The sequence below is a fragment of the Copadichromis virginalis genome, linkage group LG1 (genome assembly GCF_057382275.1).
Source record: "Copadichromis virginalis isolate Kocher_CV1m ecotype Utaka linkage group LG1, C_Virginalis_male_GT1.1, whole genome shotgun sequence".
Lineage (NCBI taxonomy): Eukaryota > Metazoa > Chordata > Actinopteri > Cichliformes > Cichlidae > Copadichromis > Copadichromis virginalis.
In genome coordinates this window covers 17,098,095-17,117,984 of record NC_140618.1, presented here as the reverse complement: position 1 = coordinate 17,117,984, position 19,890 = coordinate 17,098,095, and the positions used below count along the sequence as shown (strand labels likewise).

The 19,890-nt window shown below is 41.9% G+C and overlaps 1 protein-coding gene across 3 annotated transcripts in view; it reads right to left on the bottom strand.

The window, feature by feature from the left end:
• elp4 (elongator acetyltransferase complex subunit 4) overlaps window positions 1-19,890 on the bottom strand; it is a 54,740-nt gene continuing 34,850 nt past the window's right edge. Inside the window, exon 10 of one of the 3 annotated variants that reach the window (XM_085452840.1) lies at window positions 1-591. In XM_085452840.1, coding sequence (XP_085308966.1) covers window positions 463-591 — 129 coding nt within the window. In that variant the 3' untranslated portion in view covers window positions 1-462. Of the gene's footprint in view, window positions 592-14,821; window positions 14,922-19,890 lie in introns of those variants that run through there. The other 2 variants (XR_014919370.1, XM_085452839.1) reach the window with 2 other exon arrangements.

The following is a 19,890-nucleotide window of genomic DNA, read 5'->3' as shown; positions in this document are numbered from 1 at the left end:
TGAAAAAAACACCCAGCTTGTATTTTATTTAGGTTAAGTAATCATCACCTTACCAGCCATTTACATTACATTTCAAAACAACACAGTGTTTCTATGTTTCTGCAGCTTGCAGGAAAAACAGAAAAAGGTTTGCTAGCAACAAAAGTGAAATGAGTCCGTAATGACAGCGTGGATTGTGTGAATATCAGCTTTCAGAGTCAGGAAAAAAACAAAAAGCATGTAGACTAAGTGTAAATAAAAGAAGAGCTGTGAAATATAGGAAGAAATGTGTCGGTTATGAGAAGAGGTACTGTGGATGTTTAGATCTTCACCCCTGGCTGTGTCAGTTGGCAGGTGGTAATGGCTGGCAGGGTTATAGATGTTGACATTATGTGGGCAAGGGAACAACCTGGTCACCGCAGTGAAGAGGACAACGCTGCGGCATTCCAGGTGTTGGTTGCCTATAGCGACTGTGTGGGAGCTCTAGAAGTCCAGGTGTTTGTTGCCGGAAGTGCCGGAGCCACAGGTTGACGCCACCGCGGTTGCTCCTGCCAGCTCCCCCCTGCTCACACGACTCACTGTCTCAGACAAGTCTGGAGGCAAATGCAGTCTCTGCACAAATCAGAGAGAGAGAAGAGGGACAGAGGGAGGGGGCAGAGCGTCAGTGCAAGAAGAAAGCTCTGCAGTGGATCAGCATACAGTAGATGTTACTCTTCAGTGATGCTTATTCGCAGAGAGCCATGTTGGGTTGAAATTGCATTAGATGCTTCAGCACTCCCCTCAGCACTGGCAGCATGGAGTAAACCTGCCAGCGTGTTGCTAAATGCTTCAGAGAGCTTTAGGTCTGTTACACCTCATGGGGAATATATATATATGTGTGTGTGTGTGTGTGTGTGTGTGTTAGGGTTGTTTTGGAGAATTGTGAATGGGACACAAAATCACTCATTTATGAAGTAAGAGAAAGTGTGTGTTCCAACACAACTGTGCCCGGAAAATCTAGATGGATGCATTTGCATCAGTGCTGACTGCTTTACTGTAACACAAATTGTGCTCAGTTGTCTACAAGAAAGTCTTTTACAGTAAAGCTTATCTACAGAGCAGCCCTGTGCCAACTCAAAGCACAAAGACGCTAAGAGGTTAATGAGGGCCACTCGTGTAAACCCCCCAAACACCAACATGCTTACTGCTATAAAGCTTAAGAGGGGTTTCACTGCCTGCTCTGCTTTCTCCAGATCTGCCGTGAAAGGCTGTCGGCGGCCCTCCATGAACAAAGTCTTGAAGAGCTGTTGAGAGCGTGAGAGGAGGTGAAGTATCTCCGGAGTCAAGTGTGGCCCTGACAATGGTGCTGAGTGGCTTGTTGCCCGAGTGTCTATTGAGGAAGTTAAATCAGAATACTGCCATTCTGGGTACAAGAGAAGTTAAACCCTATAATTTCCCCCTGAAAGAATCTGCCATGACATCTGAAACCCACTGGCCAAAGCCTGCACTCCCACACCTAGCCCACCTCAACCCTGTAAACCTTCCCTGCCCGCCACGTCCTTCCCCTCCAGACATCCAGCTTTAGCAGAGCCCTTCCACTCCCACAGATACTTATCTTTTTCCTAATGACTAGGTGTTTGGGTACGGGGTTTAAGAGCGTCATTACTTAGAGATAATCAGAACAACGCCGCACTCTTTACCCCTTCAGGGTAGATGACTTCCAGCCTTTATTTTTTTAGAGTGCTGAAACACCTGAGTGTGTTTTAAATGACTGATCTTCGTGTCTGATATGAAGCCTTCTCTTCCTGCTCCTGTGGCCGACAGCTCAAGTTGTTGAGCATATTGCCTTTGTGTGTGTTTCAGAAAACCATTTGTGAGGCAAACAGAGGAAAGAAGAGTAGTCTTCCTGCAGATTATCTAAGGGAAGGTGAGAACTGAGACACTTGTGAAGGACCTGTAATTTAATGTGAGATGGTAAAGCTAAGGTTACATAGAGGCAAGGAAAATGATTCCCAGTGAAGAACAAACATGAGGCACATAATAAGCATGAACTAAGACTGGTGAGACCAGAAGATGAAGTTGTTAGAAAAACATGAATCTGTTCAACTTCTCTCTGCATGTTAGTCTTTCTTTCACTCCTTTTTTTCCCCCCACACACATGCACGCACGCACACACAAACATCCCAGGCAAACTCATACACCGGCCTTGAGGGGGCCTCCAGAAGCGCTGCTTTGCTTCCATACCCTGCCAAACCTCACCTGTGTAACCTTTCGTGTCTTCAGCTCACTCGAGTGTGATTGAAAAAGAAAAACAATGCATTGATCAAGCCTGGACTCAGTCCTGCTTAGCGCACTGCAGCGGAAACATGTTAGAGAGAGAGGTAGGAGAAAAATCAATCACATATACATCATCCTCAGTGGGTGAGTTAAAGGGGAAAAAAAAGACATCACACCGTTGTCTGGCTGTCACGCACCCACGGGCCTGGCTACACCATGTCTGTTTGGCTCTGGGCTCTGTAAACCCACTGAGCATGTGCAGAGCGAAGGTCAAAGCAATTCAGAAGTGCAGCTCAGCTCCTCTAACCTTTGAGTTCAGGGGCAGATGAGAACAATCAATGGTAACATCAAAGTTGGAGGGAGGAGCAAACAAACCAATCGATTGGTTTGACACACAGGGAAAAGACAGCCTAGTAACAGCCAGCAACCACCACACACACACACAGCCAATATAAGAGTCGATAAATGTTATCAGAGCCAAAAAACTCTCTTCTATACCAAATGAAGTAATCCTAAGCACAGCTAAATGCATGAAGACAATCAAATTATTTTCAATAATTTTGAATTTATCTTTGAAATTTACACCAAATATTTTAAAAGCATTGTAAGTACAGTAGATTATTGTAGCAATGTTTACAGCAAATGCATTACTGCCCTGAGCATTTCACACTGACAACAAATGAATGGAGGTCAGTGTAGGACTTCGAGAGACATAGTCAGGGAGGCTCTGAATCTGCTTCCCTACGTCCTGCACACTCCATGATGTAAACAAGGACATCCGGATAACCCTCAGAGGCATAGTGGGGTGTATGTGTGTGTGAAGTCTTTCTTTGCTGCCTGGCAACCTTCGCGAGGGTGGAGAAAGAGGAAAAACATAAGAAAGGGGCGAGGGGTGGGGGGTGGGTGTTGGAAAGGAGTGGACGGCGGGAAAATAGACCATTGGCTGTGGTGCCGTGGTGGAGGGGGGCAATGTGAAATTGGATGTGTGCTACAATCTTAGTCAATGTGTGTGTGTGTGTGTGTGTGCGTGAGTGTGTGTCTTAGAGCTGTGATGTCAGTGTTCCCTCCCTGGTGGTGGGCAGGGGTAAAGGTCTGTGGTACAGCTCCGCCACCACAGCCAGAGGGGATGGGGCCATGCTGGCAACAGGGCGAGGGGTGACAAAGCTCCAAACGAGCACTAAGCACTTGAAATGAGCCCTCGGGGTCGGCCCACAGACTAGCTTTGCCTAAGAGGGTTACTGATATCACCCCACAATGGACAATTCCCTTCAGCTTACCAAAGACCCCAAAGACCTGTTTCTCAGAGAATACGGTGTTTTATGCTGCCCGGTCATTTCCACTCTCTGTAGTTTTATTTGTGGATATGACGTCAGTCGTTTAAGGGTCAGAGAACACACTAAATCACTGTTTTGGGCATCTTCTTTTGTTTTGCTTGTGTGCGTTACAATGGAAAGCAGTTGTGTAATATTCCAACATCTAAATGGAGAGATTTTTCCAAGTGGAGCTTACAAGGGACCTACTTACACAAAGCAGCGCCATCAAAGGCATTCCAGTGGTGGTAACGGCTTGCTAATGACTGGAGTATTAGGTGCTAATTTAACGAGTCATTTCTTCCATAGAGTTTTAGCCACACTTTCAAATGGCCCGTGTCACTGTACAGCTTAGGACGATGGGAAACCCAACACCTTGTTAGAACACATGATGACCGGTCTGGCTGTTCCAATCAGATTAGCTGGCACAGGAATATGTTTAAGGAAGTGACAAGATATTTACCATAAACACCTACTTAATCAATCAGTGCTGTAATGCTGACAGCATTTCGTAAACTCGGTGATTTCACTGAAATTACATAAAACTGAAAATTGCTTCTCTACATTGAAGTCATTACAATTGCAGTGGAGAAAAAGTGACTGAAATCTGGGTACATGCTGTTACCAATAAGATAAGCTTGGGTCATTTTATTAATGCAGAACAATTCGACAAAATGTATTTTTAATATATAGCTCTAGGTCCAGTATTCATAGACTGCGGTCACATTAGAGGTGATACCTTTTGCGAATTCCATTTCCTTGAGCGGCACAGCTGCAGTGCAGCCACTGTAAACTAATGTGTACATCTGTCCGTGACACCAGGTCAATGTCTTCCATTTCCAGCCCCATTTCTACAACCAGCCAAGGGTCAAAATGGCAGCAGACTGTTTCACGGCTGAAACTGGTAGACTTGCTGATCTGTTCAGTGACTAAACCAAGGTAAATCGCCTGCCAGCGCTGTAATCCCTCGCAACTCTAAAGTTTCACAGCATTGTGTGGGAAATCATTTGCTGTATCTATAGGAACTAGTATTGGCTTTAGCACACCAAAAACCCACATAATGAGGTGATGAACCTTTCTATTCGACAAGTAAACTATGAGCACATTTACCCTGGCAATTTCGGAGAATACTTCCGCCACCTTCCCAGAAAAAAAAATGCAGAAACAACCCGGCATAAATCCTTTATGCCAATCACTTTGGAAATTCTAGCCCACCTGCACCTAACAAAAGCTGAGAAGAAGCTCTACCTTTCTCTTCTTTTGTGGTAACAAAGAGCGTAACACAATCCCTGGCCTTGCCCTAAGAATAACCTGTTGACTAGCAAAGTCTTTCTCCTTTAGACTTTGAAATTTTTAAGTAAAAATTTGTTCTCATCCTTTTATTTTGTCAAATTAATTTGACATTATTAATCACTTTTAGAATATTTGGGATTTTATTCTGCATTCTTTTCGGTAATAACATGGTTTATTGTAGTATATTTAACCTTCAGCGTCATTTGAATACTAGCAAAAAATACGCATGAAAGGACGGATGCATTTTCTTGCTTGTTAAGTTGCATGCTACCTGATAAAGCTTTTTCCTTTTCCTTTTTCAGGAGACAAGAGAAGAAAGAAACAAACGCAAACTACACTGGAGCTTTCTCAAGTTTCTCTTTGGTAATTGGGTGATGGTCACCTGCTCACCATGTCACCTGCTGCCTGATCCGGGATAATCTAAAAGTCAGGCATACAGACAGTCAGGAGGACTGACAGATAGACAGATACAGACACAGGCTCCTCATCTATTCCGCTTCATGGCCTAATGCATCTGACAGAGTAGGCAGCAGGCAGGCAGAAGGATGAGTAAGCATTTTCAATGTAATTATATTCCCTAACACTGGAAAAAGGGGAAGGGACTAATAACTGACTGAATTTCATTAAAAGCGAGCATGTCCAAACAGGAAATTGATTAGCTGACAATATTTCAAGTTTTTTTTAATACCTAATGGAATGTTTATTCTTGTTCTCTTGAATAGCTAACTCCTCACTTACCCTTCACGCTCCACAGACTGATAAAAAGCAGCATTTGATTGTATCTGTCATGTTACTAAACATGACATGCATGGGAATCAGTTAGCTCTGTGATGATTCTGAATAACTAAATGGACAAACAAGGGCCAAAGTGTAACTGTGCTGTAACACAACAACTTGTTATATCTGTCGTCATCATCTTCAACTAAACCCTCCTCTGGGGTCCTCCGCTTGGGCCTGTCAAGAGCTTTGACAGGAGAAGCGGCGTGGGGCCATTTTGTCTCTTTTCAGTTCAGTTTTGTTTCTCTTTGGAGGGCAGTGTTGGTAAAGACCGTGGGCATTGTAGGGTGAGGGCACATTGACCCTTGATGGTGGATAGTGAAAAGAGGGGGGTTAGTTGGTGTTATGAACTTGGGCATAGCCAGAGAGTGCTGGATTTCCCCTGGAGTGACATGGTGCCTGGGGAGAAAGGGAGAAGGATAGAGGGCGAAGAGTACAAACATATCTAAGTGCTGCTTTCACTACCAATAGGCCCATAGCAAAAAGTGCGGTTGCATGGGTTATGACAGCATATCTGGGGGATCTCTTGTGCCCTCCATCCTTCAAACACACATTTTACCCCTCAAACTGTGACTCTGATATTGGCATCCTCAAGCTAAAACCTCACTGGCAACTTTAGTAAGAGCAGGTTGTCTAATGTCCTGCTTTAACAATCACACTTTTGGGAATTTAAAATGATTTAGTAAGAAAAAAACAAAGAAAAGCAGAGCTATAACAATAAGATTTAAGCTGACAATGATTTACCAACTATTGGTGTTTACAGGTGAAGTGTATCATTTCTCCCTGTTTTTTGGGGGGCTACAAATCAAGTTTACTTTAAATTTTACTTCCAATATGCACACACGGGCCACTTTGTTAGGTACACCTAACTAGCTGAATCCGTTTACCATCACGACTACCTTAATTCTTTGTGGCAGAGATTCAGAAAGGTGCTGGAAACATTTCTGAGAGACTTTGGTAAATAATGACATGACAGCACTACACAGCTGGTGCTCTGCTGGATTGACATCTGGTGACTGTGGAGGCCATTTGACTACAGTGAACTAATTGTCATATTCAAGAAATACCTGCTGGAAGCAGACACTAGAAGATGGGTATACTGTGGTGATACAGAGATGGACACAATACTAAGTTATGCTCTGCATTTAAATGATGTGCAATCGGTACTAAGCAGCTCAAAGTGAGTCAAATCTCTCCCACACCATTAAACCTCCTCCAACAGCATGAATTGTGATACAAGGCAAAACAGATCCATGATCTTGTGTTTAGGCCAAATTCTCATCCGAATGTCACAGCAGAAATCAAGACTCATCAGACCAGGCGATGATTTTCTTCTGAGGTGTGTTCATGCAAATTGTAGCCTCAGTTTCAGTTCTTAGCTGCCAGGAATGATACCCAGTGAGGTCTCTCTCCGCTGTGGCCCATCTGCTTCAGGGTTCGGTAAGTGGTGTGCTCAGAGATGCTCTTCTGAATGATTATTTGGTTTACTTCTGTATTCTTACCAGCTCAAGGGAGTCAGTCCTCTGACCTATGGCATCAATAAGGTATTTTGAGTCAGAGAACTGCTACTCAAAAGATATTTTCGGAGGGGTTTTTGGACCATTTTCTGTAAACTCTAGAGAGGTTGTGTGGAAAAATCCCAGTGGATCAGCAGTTTCTGAAAAACTCAGACCAGCAAGTCAGACAGCAACTACTATATCACACTCAATGTCCCTTAAACTTCATTAGGTTGTTTTGATCCTGTTCTTATGTGTAAATGCATTGAGTTGGTGCCATATGATTGACTGATTAAATATTTGTTTTCAAAAAGATGAGATGAGGACTTCTACCTAATGAAGTCAGGTGCAAGTGTATATGAAATCTGTTTATATTTTAAATCAGAAGAATAACAGAAGTAACGATGTAAAGAAATAATTGAGATTTAGATTTTTTTTACTTGCAGAGGTGATTGGAGCACTGAAACAATTCATATGTCTCACCTCAGGGTGAGTTTGGAGGAAGCACCAGTCATCATAGCTTTGCATAAATACTAGCAACAGTGGGGAATAGACTCTTTCCGAAGACAGCAAAACTATCCAGCTAACAATGCTAAATCTCACTAACAGTAGATTCGATATGCACTAAAGCTGCATGTTTTATGAAGCGCTCGTTACTTCAAAAACTCTACTACCCTTTCACGAAATCGTCTGTCACTGTTTCAGTAACCCAAAAAATAAATAAATACAAATTTGAAAAAAATAAAAAAAATAAAACCTAGAACATTTCCACAGATATTTTGTCATCTATTATTCATGTATTTTTCGGTGCTGCACTCAGTCTACAACGCACGGCTACTTTCCTATGCATGTGTCACACAGAGGTACTTACAACATGAGTGCACAAAGCAGAATTGTACATCTAGGGTTACCTAAACCCGGCTTTAGCTCCCACTAACAAGTCTTGTTCTTTCTTTCATCATTTACTGTGATAAGAGTTCACGCAGTTTACAGGCATAACATTTGGCAAAGCGAAAGGTCGTCTGGAGGTTACTGTGTCAGCCTGGGTAAGTGGCTGACCCCTCGGGAGGGGTGTGGGGTAATGACTCTCACAGACGAAGTCTAGTGTGCAAGTAAAAGACCAGAACTGAAGGCAAAATCAAAATAAAAGGAGAACACAACAATATATCATCGTCCATTTAAAATGTCTTCAGTGCTGAAGATATTAAAACTACAAGTTTATAAACTTAACCTGCTCTTACCTCTCTTACTAACAAATTGCACATAGCATTACTGCAATGTAAGCCATGAGATGCACATGACACCAGCACTCTTGTTAAGCGTGTCTGCAACTGAAAACGGCAGCATATACACTTGTAAACAAAGGCACAGCTGTGTATAAGAATTATGGGCCAATTCTTTACACTGGGGCCGAACAGTCTCTCCAATTGCAGGTTTCTGCCATGAAGTTCACCTGCTAAATCTTTTGGAGCCAAGCAGCAGTTAAACAACTAAGATTTAGCAAAAGATGGTTGAAGCTAAGGAGGAAGAAAAAAATTCAGGAAAAGAGAATCTGACGAAAAACAAACTGTGGGGATCACGTCAGGTTCACCAAAGAAAACTATACATTTACACATGTAATGCTTTTTATGCTGAGTGTGACATTACATACATATCTGCGTATACCTAAGACATACATGCTCGCTCACATCTTTCTCTGTTACCCTGCCCGGATGAATAAAGAAGGGTGGGTATAATCCATCACCAGTTGATAGTCCTCACAAAAAAGAAGCCCTTTTTGCTGAGAGGACAGCCCTTGTGTGGACAAAGACCACCATACTGGGGACTTCATAGGACCCAGCTGAAAAGGTGTTGCCCAGAGTAACCCCATTCACACTAACAGGCATGCTGGCCAAAGCCAGTCATTACTGCTGACTTGGACCAGCCGGGCCACACATAGACCAGCCTAGAGCCTCTAAGGCCATTCACTCCACATCAGCCTACAGGCAATCAGCCTGAACACTGCCATTGGGGAGCATCTAGAATTGTTACCATTCTATTCGACTGTCCATCTTGGGAGCTTCAATATAAGCATGCTTTCAGTAAATTTATAAAAAGCATAAATATGGTTTAAGTGGTTAATACTTATGCCTATTCATAAAACAATCATAATCATGAGTAAATAAGCCGACAGATACTTTATCACACGCTGACATCTCATTTAATTACTGAATTTTCAGTAACAATCTGTTTGGCAGCTACTCTGAGCACAAAACCAAAACAGCTCTTGTAGTATTGGTATTAATAGCTGAACACTATATATCCAATAGAACTGTACACCACGGACGAGTAGTCGTTCTCGTTATAATTTTTTGAAGTCAGCCACATGGACGTTGGCATGGAGCTTCGTTCTCAATGACTCTGACCTGTGGTGACCTTAGAAGACTTGTGGGCAAGGAAACTTAAAACACATCTGTAAGAAGTAAAAACTGGTGTTACTGCAGACCACAGACATGTTGGTTGAAAACATAATTTTTCATCTTTTTCATACAAGCCGTCTGGATTTATTTTGTAATTTTGGCTGTAAAATTCAAAAATATTCATATTTTTCAGAAATTATTTGAAGTTTCTCTCTAAGTCCAGAATGGTTAAGGATGTAATGTAAAGTAATGTAAAGCTCACATAGTAAAATCTAGGCACAGCTGATATTTCTGTTCAGACAGCAGTACCTTGTGCTTTGTGCTACAGAAAATCACAGAATATTCCCTTAAATCGCATCTTCTCTTCTTTCCAAACCTGTTTGAATTTTGTCTGTAGCACAAATGGTGAGCTAATGGAGTTAAAGAGTGCTTGTAAAACAGGCACACCACCAGGCCAATCATTTAAAAAAAAAAAAAAAAAAAGGGGGGGGGGGGGGGGGGCGTAAATAACACAGTACAGGTGGAACACGTTTTTTCCTTTACAACAGACGATAAACTGGAAAATATCTCCCATCTGAGGTAAATTAAAACAACAAATAGGACTGAAAGTAACTACGTAAACATATTTTGTATTGAATTTCTCTTGCACACCAACATACTTCAGTCCCTCCCCCCTCCTTCTCTCTCCCCCATTTGCCCTCCATCGCCACTCCACCTCCACCTCTGCTCTCCTCTCTAGTTCCCTCCCTGTGGGCAGGTGGTTGTGTAAATTTAGCCACAGCTAGGTAAGGTGCTTCCTGGGTAGACTGTTGGCAAAGCCACCTTTAGGGTGTTCAAGATGTCAAAGGGAATGAGGCATCACCTCGGCTGCCCTGTCAAAAAATTCACCACCTTCCATTTTGCCCATAACCACTAGGTCCTAAAAACACTGTGGGTGATGGGGAATTCTTGTTTTGTGTTTTCTAATTTAGCCTGAAAAACACCAGCCATGACCTAACCCAGAGCGCTGGCTGAGTGTTAATTGTGAAGCATTACTAAAGCTATTAAAACAGTGAGCCAAGGCCTGGGGAGAACACATGCTAAAGTTAAGAATCAGACAGCGCTAAATGCATGTTATACCCTCCCTGCAAATGACCCCATAAGAGGTGACACTTCAGAGAATGTCGAGATTTTAAAAGAATGACAAGAAGCAAATGTTCTGAGATAGATGGCTGTGACTATTGTTTGTTTGTCAGCATGAATGTGCACAAAACAACCAAGATGATTTTCATGAAACTAGGCTAGTCAAAAAGTATTGAGTAAGGGAGAACCCATTAAATGTTGGTGCAGCTACAAATCACTTCTTTGAACTGCAATGATCACTGTAATAAGCTTCCAAAGCAAAAAAAAGACAAAATATTCTATTTTTTAAGGATTTTACAGCAAGATTTTCAAAAAAGCAGATGTTTCATCAAACAGTGCAGGTGTTTTAAACACCCTTTCATAAAATCACAGTTTTTTGTTTCACTTCTTGACCAATTAGGCATGAGAAATTTTATTTGGTGTATTTTTTCATGCTTTTCTTTTCTCTAAAAGTGCAAAAATGTTAGGTTTGTTGTTGAGGAAAAAAATTACTGCACGGAAAGTGTCATTTACAGTTATATGAGTGACTAGAAAATGGTCTTTATCATGCAGGAAGGAAGAAAGGAAGAAGAAGGAAGTGATGAATCAATGCATTAACTCAACAGGAATAATTTTAGCATCTTAAACTGGATCTTAAATAAGCTCTTATGAGGGTTTATTTTAAATAAACTAATTTATAATGTCAAGTATGACAATACAACTAGTGCAGAGATTTTTTTTCAATGATTAGATAATGTTGCATTTGTGCCAATTATGAAGCACTATTAACTTCAATATGTTAAAAGAAATGAATCGTGAGAATTAAATATGACGTGTGCAGAATGAAAGTGTTTCATGTCTTAAAGCTGTGTACCTCTGCAGCTCCAGTTGTGGACTTTTTGAAGTTATGGGCAACTGAAAAAAGTTTAATGTGAAATGTATGAACCCTTGGTATGTACCACTAGCATATTGCAGTTGTAGGTTGGTTATTATTTAGGTTAGGTAGGTTACAATCGCTCAAAATAACACAGTTTTACTAATTTCAGAAAAATGCTTTTGTAATTACTATGCGTTTCATTTTGCTGGTAGAGCTTTAGAAAACTATTGCAGTGTTTCTTTTTTTTTTTAAGGAAAAGCTTTTCTGTGGTTAGGGTGGTGAGGTTTATTGTCAAAAACCTTTGATCACAAAACCACAAACGCTTGAGGAGACTAATGAGTAAGAATATTAGTTTAAGCCATGCAATTAGTGTGCAATTATATTCTGTGAAGTTTAAAAGAAAAAGAAAGTATAGAGGTGGCTACAGAGTACCGTTGATATCAAAAGAATAGCAGAATTGGAAAGCAGTTCAGATGTGACTATCAGCTTCTTCATTCTCCCTGATGTGGAGTTAGGCGTTTTGCTGGGAAATGGGCGGCCTGCCAGATTGGGGCCAAGTCAGAGTTGTCAGGGGATTACAGTTCTGCCTTGCTCACTGCAGGGGGTGCGGAGTGGGCCTCAATTACCCTGGAGCGGCGTGTTTGATTTGGCCCGGCACTTTTGGGGACAGACCAAAAGCTGAATAATGCACCATTAGCAACTCAAAATCCTGCCGTAAAATGAGTCCACTTATGCATCACATACAGTAATTGTGTGTCTATCAAAGGCTGGCAGGTCCACACCAATTACCCTGATAACAACAAAACAATCTATGCATAATATTATCTGCTGAACACCTGTGGGTGCCCACAAACATCCAAGCTTTCCTGTTTAAAACTTCTACCGCTCATTCAAAGTCTGTCACCAACACACTGCGGGGTAATGAAGTGTCAACTTTGGAGCGCAAAAGCACTAAAATGCAAGGTTGCTCTGATATAATGTGGGAAAATGTGTTATGGTACAGATGTTTGTATTTACAAATACATGCAAGACGCTAGACTGGGGGAGAGACAGAGCGTGTGATGACAGAGCTAGAGAGCAAGAGAAAGAGAGCGAGTAAGAGAGGGAGATCCCACGACTCTGGCTACAGTTAGAGCTGTGCAATTGAATTTCACAGGATATGAGGCAGCAAATGGCATGTAAAGGCTGAAGCGTCAGACGGTTCCTGCCACACGGGCCAGACAGATAAGGGAGGTGTAAGTGAAATCATTAGGTAACTCTGCAGGACATCAGGGGCAGTTTGAGGTTGGCAGGGGGCTATGAAAGCCAAAGGTCCTCCTTGAGCTCCATTGAACACCCACTCAGCCTGATATACATGCACTTACAAACACACAGAGAAAATCACTTATACAAACACAAGCTGCAAGGCAAACAAGGACTCGAGACAGAGACAAGCACACAGCCTAGCGCTGTTTTTCCACCCCCCCAATCTCCACCCACAAACACATGCACATGAACACATATGGAAATGCGCTCATGCACACATACACACACCACTTCAGACGCCTCATTGAGGTATCAGCCCCAGCGATTGTATTTGTCCACCTGGGTATGAAAGAGCCATTCTGACCTGTGTGGCGGAGACAGCAGTGTGGTACAGCTCCAACCGGAGCCCAGCTAGGCTACGTCTGTCTCAGGATCTCAGGGAGGGGAGCAGCCAAGTGTGGATGCACCTCATTACCTCACTCATCCACACACCAATTACCCCTAAATAAATACACCCAGCCCACAGGCAGCAACAATGACATCCAGCCTGAAAGGGAAGAAAGGACGGCGTTCAGAAAGCTTTTGCACGCAAAGAAAAGTGCTGTTGGATAATGATGAAAAAAAGTACGAAGAAAAGAAGCAAAAAGAAGAACATGCAGGGGGCTCCAAGTCTTTTAAGGAGCTCAAAGACGAAATGGAGGAAGAGAAAGAATGAAACAAACACAGAGCAAGCAGAGTGAAGTGATTCAGAAAATGATAATTTCTTGCTAAATTTCACCCAACACATCCGCAAATGATTGTTGTGGCGGGGGAGGGGCAAAGTTTAATTGTTTTAATGCATGCAGCCATGAGATAGCTCTGCCGCGGACCAAAATGGTGATCGCTGTAGAGCCGACACATATTTGCATGTAAGACAGACTGCTTGGGGTAATGGTAACGGCGCCGTGTCCGAAGGCCAAAAAACCCAAAGCTAGAAAAAAAAGACACAGGTTGCAATAACCAGCCGCTCAATTCCCACAAAGTTTGACAAAATATCGCAGGTGGCATGAACTGTGAGAAGAAATCCTCACGCCTTAAATATGAGAAAACGGTTTAAGCTGTTAACAGTGAAAAAAAACAAAACTCCATTACTGGAGTGAGAAGGTGAGCGAAGGATGCAGAAAAGGTGTGTGGCAGAGAAAAGAAGACAGATGTGTTTTCAGTGAAGGGAGGTACAAACGAGGAGAGGAAGCCAAGAGTTCCTTCATGCCCCCCACCCCCACCACCCCACTCTCCCACCTCCCTCCATGTGGGATCTTTCTGCATGAGTGACTCTGTCATACCTGGGGGACAAAATGGTCTCTCTCTCTCTTCCTCTGTTTGTCTCTCTATCTGCCCCAGTTCTTCCTACCTCTACTCTTGTATGTCTGATGTGATAATAGTAAGCCAAGCTTTGCTAGTTGTGTGGTGCTGTGTGGTAAAACAATGTTAAAACTAAAAGTATATTAGTTCTCACTCCAGTACTGAAAATAGTTTACTACAGTCCTCAATATATACATTTATTAGAGACCCATGAATCCCTTATTTTGGCACCAAAAGCAAAAAAAGATCATGCACTTGCACATGCAAGCAATCAGGTGACGGGTGTAACTTTAAGTTGCTAAGGATGGTGCGCTCTCCGCTCTCCAGGATCATGTAGAAACTGAAAATAACCCACATGAGCAAAGCCAACCGGTTCACCTGACCACAGGCAGATTCCTGGTTAACGGAAACAGTGGCTGAGAACGTATCAGATTTCCACGCTGTTGATTCGGTTTAATAAACTGAAGATGATGGATAGAGTGGAAGTGAAAGAAGCAGGTTTATTAGGATTCCTTCCTGATGGAGAGCTAATTGAGGGAAGGCACGTTGTGCAGGTTTGGTGCCACAAGTGGGTGGAGTAGCACAGACATGCTGTGGCAGCATAGTAAGGATTCCTGGCGTACAGCTCAACCCTTAACTGGAATCAGAGTGCATGAGAATGCCAGGCTCGGCCACACAGAACATCACACAAGAGGCCTGCACGGACTTACCTGCTTTTTACCAACTGCATTGTCTGCTGGACATAAAAATAGGAAGCTGTTGTGTCACCCTCTCTCTCCTTTTCTTCCCAGCTTGACATAGCCTAGAGGTTTCTCCTGAGACCTCCAGTGTTTTAATTTCCTGCACCCTACAACATCAACACATGCTGCTGTCAAACCCTGCAGCACGCTTCGCACACTGATGTATTGTGAACATATCACATTTTCTTAAAGGATTAAAATTTATTTTTTTATTTTTTTTAGATTAAGGCTTTTAGGCACGCACACACGCACACACGCACACACACACACACACACACACACACACACATACACACAGAAATTAGTATCTTCATAATTTCAGAAAGCGTGTGAAAAACCATGAAAATGCTGCAGCAATTACAGTATCTGAACCTGCTTCCAAGACAGGTTTGCGTGACTTGAGAGATTTCACACACTACCTGTGCCTGATTGGAATGTACAGGAGATATGCAACATCCCCAACACACACCCTCAGGTGTTTTTCAATCTGTACAATTCAGGAACAAACTAAATTAAATCCGCCTGCTGTTGTTTGTGTTCATCGAAACATGTCCAGTGGACAAGATTACACAAGCCAGTCATCGATGTCTCTTACACAACTGATCACTAAATTTATTCACTAATGATGAACTCGCAGCTACAGGTGTATGTGGTCTATAAATACAAACTCTCAATGGCTGAAGGGTGTTTGCACCTTAATGGTACCTCTGAGACTTATGAGTTACGGATCAATCAAATAAACTTGTTAATGTTTAGCAGAGATAAAAACTGTTTTCTACTGTTTTAGATCCCTCCTTGTTACAAAAAAACCAGAACATCATAATTATATAACAGCCACTGTTAAAAATCAATGTGTATTTTACAATGAGACAGTGTAATTCTCCAGTGTTTTATCACCAGAGATAATGTATAGTGGTTTTTTAGAAGAAAGGAAAAGATAAGACACAGTTCCTTTAAAAATAGAATTTAAGTCGTTGCTCTTGTATGTTTCTTAATTGAAATAATGTGTAGTGTACTTCTGTGTGAATTTGTCAGATCTGATTTGTCATCAGAACACAACCTGTTCTGGTGGGTACCGGTAAAGCTTGTTGCGTGAAAACAAAGGTAGCTTTTCCTATTTCTTAAAGACATAACTTCCCGACAGTGTTCGTCTGCTGGATATACTTTTTTAGGCCTGCCACTTCTAATTTTTCTCCTCCACTTGAGTGGTTTCCTCAATTTTGTTCTGGACACACTGCACACCATGAGATTTCGGACAATAGCTCTCTGAGGATCACCTTCTTGGTACAAAAATACTATTTTATGCCTGTCAAACTGTGTTAACTTTGGCATTTTTCATAGATTCAAGCAAAGAATGCCGAACAAATGTGTGTTTGTCACAGGCTGCTAGTCACAAAGTGCCGAAAGACACAATTCAGAATTGGTTCTTTGCCAATTTGTTGAACCAGTGTTGTCTAGACACAACACTGGTTCATCCTTTGAGTTAAGTATCTCTTTTTTATGCTTGAATGATTCATAGGTCAATGTTCAGTGACTAAACAAACAAACCAAAAACCTTCCTCTGAAAAGTATTAGTTTCAAGGACCCGACTGAAAGTGAGGGGGAAAAGAAGCCCACGTCCAAATAAAAACTTTGAAAGAGCTTCAGAAAGCTGGGAAAAGAATTACTCCTCAACATCACTTTAAAAAATTACAACAAACTCTCAAAGTATAAAGAAATGACGTGTACTTCATGACTTTTGCATTTCACTGTAAATAGAAGTACCAGTTATAATAATATGTTAACTTTCTATTCTTACAAAGAGCAGGAACAATGTCATGTGCTAACATTACAAAGTCAACAAGTCATAACTTATAAAAACAATATAAAAATGTTAACACCTTTGTAAACATGAGGCACCTGCTCATTCATCCACCCAACAAATCCCTAAATTAGACAGCTACTCTGTTTGTCATATACTGATTTGTGGTAAGCAGACAATGACATAACTTGGACAAGGTGCTTTGAGCACAATCTCTGAATTAGCAGGACAAAAATGGCGCATCCCAGTTTCATTGGCCATACAGACTGGCAAACAGACTTACTTCATCTGCCAAATCCCTAAATTAACACCTTTTTGGTGAGAAAGCTCAATTTGGAACACATCACACCAACACCACAGCTGGCATTCAAGGGTAAAATTAATTACTTCAGATACATGTGCTTCCTCTCAAAGTGGCAGACTTATTTGCATTGAGGAACATTCAGCAGAAGTAATCGATGCACACACAAAATACGGCCACCCAATGACCCCGGCCCCGTCTCAAAGTCCCTCCCCATCCCCAAAGCCCTGACGGCTCAGCCATGCATGGAGGAACAAACACAGGTAGCGAGAGCAAATCAGACTGCAACAAAACACAGAAACATGAATGGGAAGCATTACAATGACGGGCTGGATGCAGGACAATGGGCCCGCCATTAAACAAACGGCAAATCCCAGGATGGGCTGCGGGAGTATGATACAGATTACAGGCACCTAGTCCCTGCTTGGGGAACAGGGGAGAGGGAGAAAAAAGGACACAATATTGCAATCTGACAGCTGACGTCTTCATATAAATGTATGAATTTACATTCCAATTAGAGGAAATTTACATCTTAATCACAGCGAGCAGTGTGTCGGTCCCTCGGTTAGTGTGTTGCTACGGTAATGAGGTGGGATGCTGCTGTGCTCTCTCATCCAGACAGTGATCTGTCAGCAGACGACACCTCCCTGTTATGAGGGAGCTGCACCCTTAAATGTAACCGCCACCACAATCGAGTAATATTCGCTGAAATCTGTCTTAAATACCAACAAGGTGTGAGCTGCCACCCGAGCATAATGTGCCAAATATGGAGTTTGAAAAACATCAAACACATCTTAAATACAGTGCACTGAACCAGGAGTGTCTTTAACTGTCACTCAAGTGACAAGCTTTCAGTACTCTGTGGCATTCCATTTCAAATTTCCATACTAATAATGGGTATATTATCTTTAATGGTTTGACTTTGTTTTATGGCATTTGAAATGGATGGTGAAGCCATCTGTGGAATTACTCAAACATACAGTATTATGTCATCAGATCACATGCTTTGGCTCTAATGAAAGCAATGTGAACAGGTGAGATGGAACAATTGCGAATATATAGTCAATATCATTTCGGTCATCTTTTACATGAATGTAAATCACAGCATCCAGCACACACAAAAACTCAAGGAAATGACACTATGAGTTCTCAAACAGCATGCATAACTTCGTAATGAGGGGGAAAAAGCCAGCCTGCAAAAACAGTAGCGGGGAAGCAGTCAAATCCTCTTTTAAAAAAAAGGACTTTCCTGAGGACTTGAGGACTCTTCTTGTGGTTTCATTTAATTAGCAGGTAAGCGCCACTGGTTTGAGGTTGCAGATTCAACTTCTGCACAAAAATCGCACTTCTGATGTCAAATTTAGCAAGATCAGAAAAGGGTTGATTAAATTAAACTCCAAAATTTTCGGAAAATGCTTTAATCCAGTGAAATCATGTACAGGAACGCTGACTGCTGACAATGCAGTCAGGGAGCACAGATTAGCTACCACCAAATAGAAGACCACATAAATCAGTTTAACACAGTCCTTTGCCAGCTTCACGCTTGACTTTAATACAAGGAAGTACGAACAAAAAAATTGGAGGGAAATGAGGCATGGCTTCTTTATCACCTACCTCGTAGCCAATCAGACCCCTCCTGCCAGAGACATTGCTCTAATGGCTGATATCTATAGAAGCAGCCTATTACTGAATACTGCCTGTAATTAAGACAAGTCAGATTACACCGAGCCAGTGCATCTCCTCTGATATGTAGGCTGCCATTAAGGTCTGAATTGGTAATGCACTTGTCCGCCGCATTCAAAAAAGGGAAAAGGCCCATGTGGAAGGGGGGGAAAAAATCAACTGTAAAATATTGCGTGTCTACGGTAAGTGCTGAACGCATCCTCAAACATTACATGGGGTGATATGTGGGGCGTGGCTGGGATTTCACTTTAGCCTGCAGGCTGTTTGAAAAGGATGCCAGTAAGCCGCACACAACCCCTTTGGGTTGCAGATTGATTCCCACAGCAGTGCTACTTTGCCTGAGCACTTTTGTCCAGGCATCCAAATTAGTTCGTCTCATCTTTTTGGGGGGATGTGTGAGTCTGTGTGTGTAAGTGAAATGAGGTTCGGCGGTTGAGTTTAGCTTGAATGTTCGCCATGATTACAACTTCTTAAAACAGGCAGCAGCTTATAAGGTGCCAGGTCGACTTTGTGTCTGGAAGTAAATGAGGTGAGACGAGTGAATGCGAACGCTGTTAAGTTGGAAGCAAGGTCATGAATGTAGAAAGATGACAATCTTAAAAAGCTGACTATGATTAAAAAGAGGACTAGAGTACGGAAGCCTCCCACAAAAGAAACAGTGAATGAGAGGGACACAGAAGGAGGGACAGCGAGTGAGTATGAGAAGGAAAAGCACTTCTTTTTCTACACAAAGTGACTCTGCTAACACTCTATCTACTCAAATATTCACCACTACACTTGCTTTGATGCACTATTCCTCACTCATCCGAGCATGCAAACCCTCCTCTCGACACACACACTCTTCATCATAAAAATTTCCCTGCCTGTTAATATCTGTGCAAGTCTCCATGCCTCCACTCACACAAACACATACTAAGATGTAAAAAAATTTACTGTACTGATTTTGATTATAATTTTGCATTGCATACCTGCCTCCTTACAAGTCCTCTGTTGATTCAGAAAGCTCAAACGATGACTTTGTTTTTAAGAATATGCATTAAAGGAAACTGTGGACTTTGATGTTTATATAGATAAGGACATCGTGTATGATCTTTCCCCTTGTTGAAGGGAACAAGGTATTACTCATATGACTAAATGAAGTCACTGAGTAGGTGAAAAATGTATTATTTATTACAAAGTCCAAAAATATTGGCAATTATATCTTAGTGTACAAACAATCAAAAAGAACAAAAAACCTTTTGGACTTTCCAATTAAATTGAGGCGCTTGAGTTTCTTGCTTTTAATCTAAAA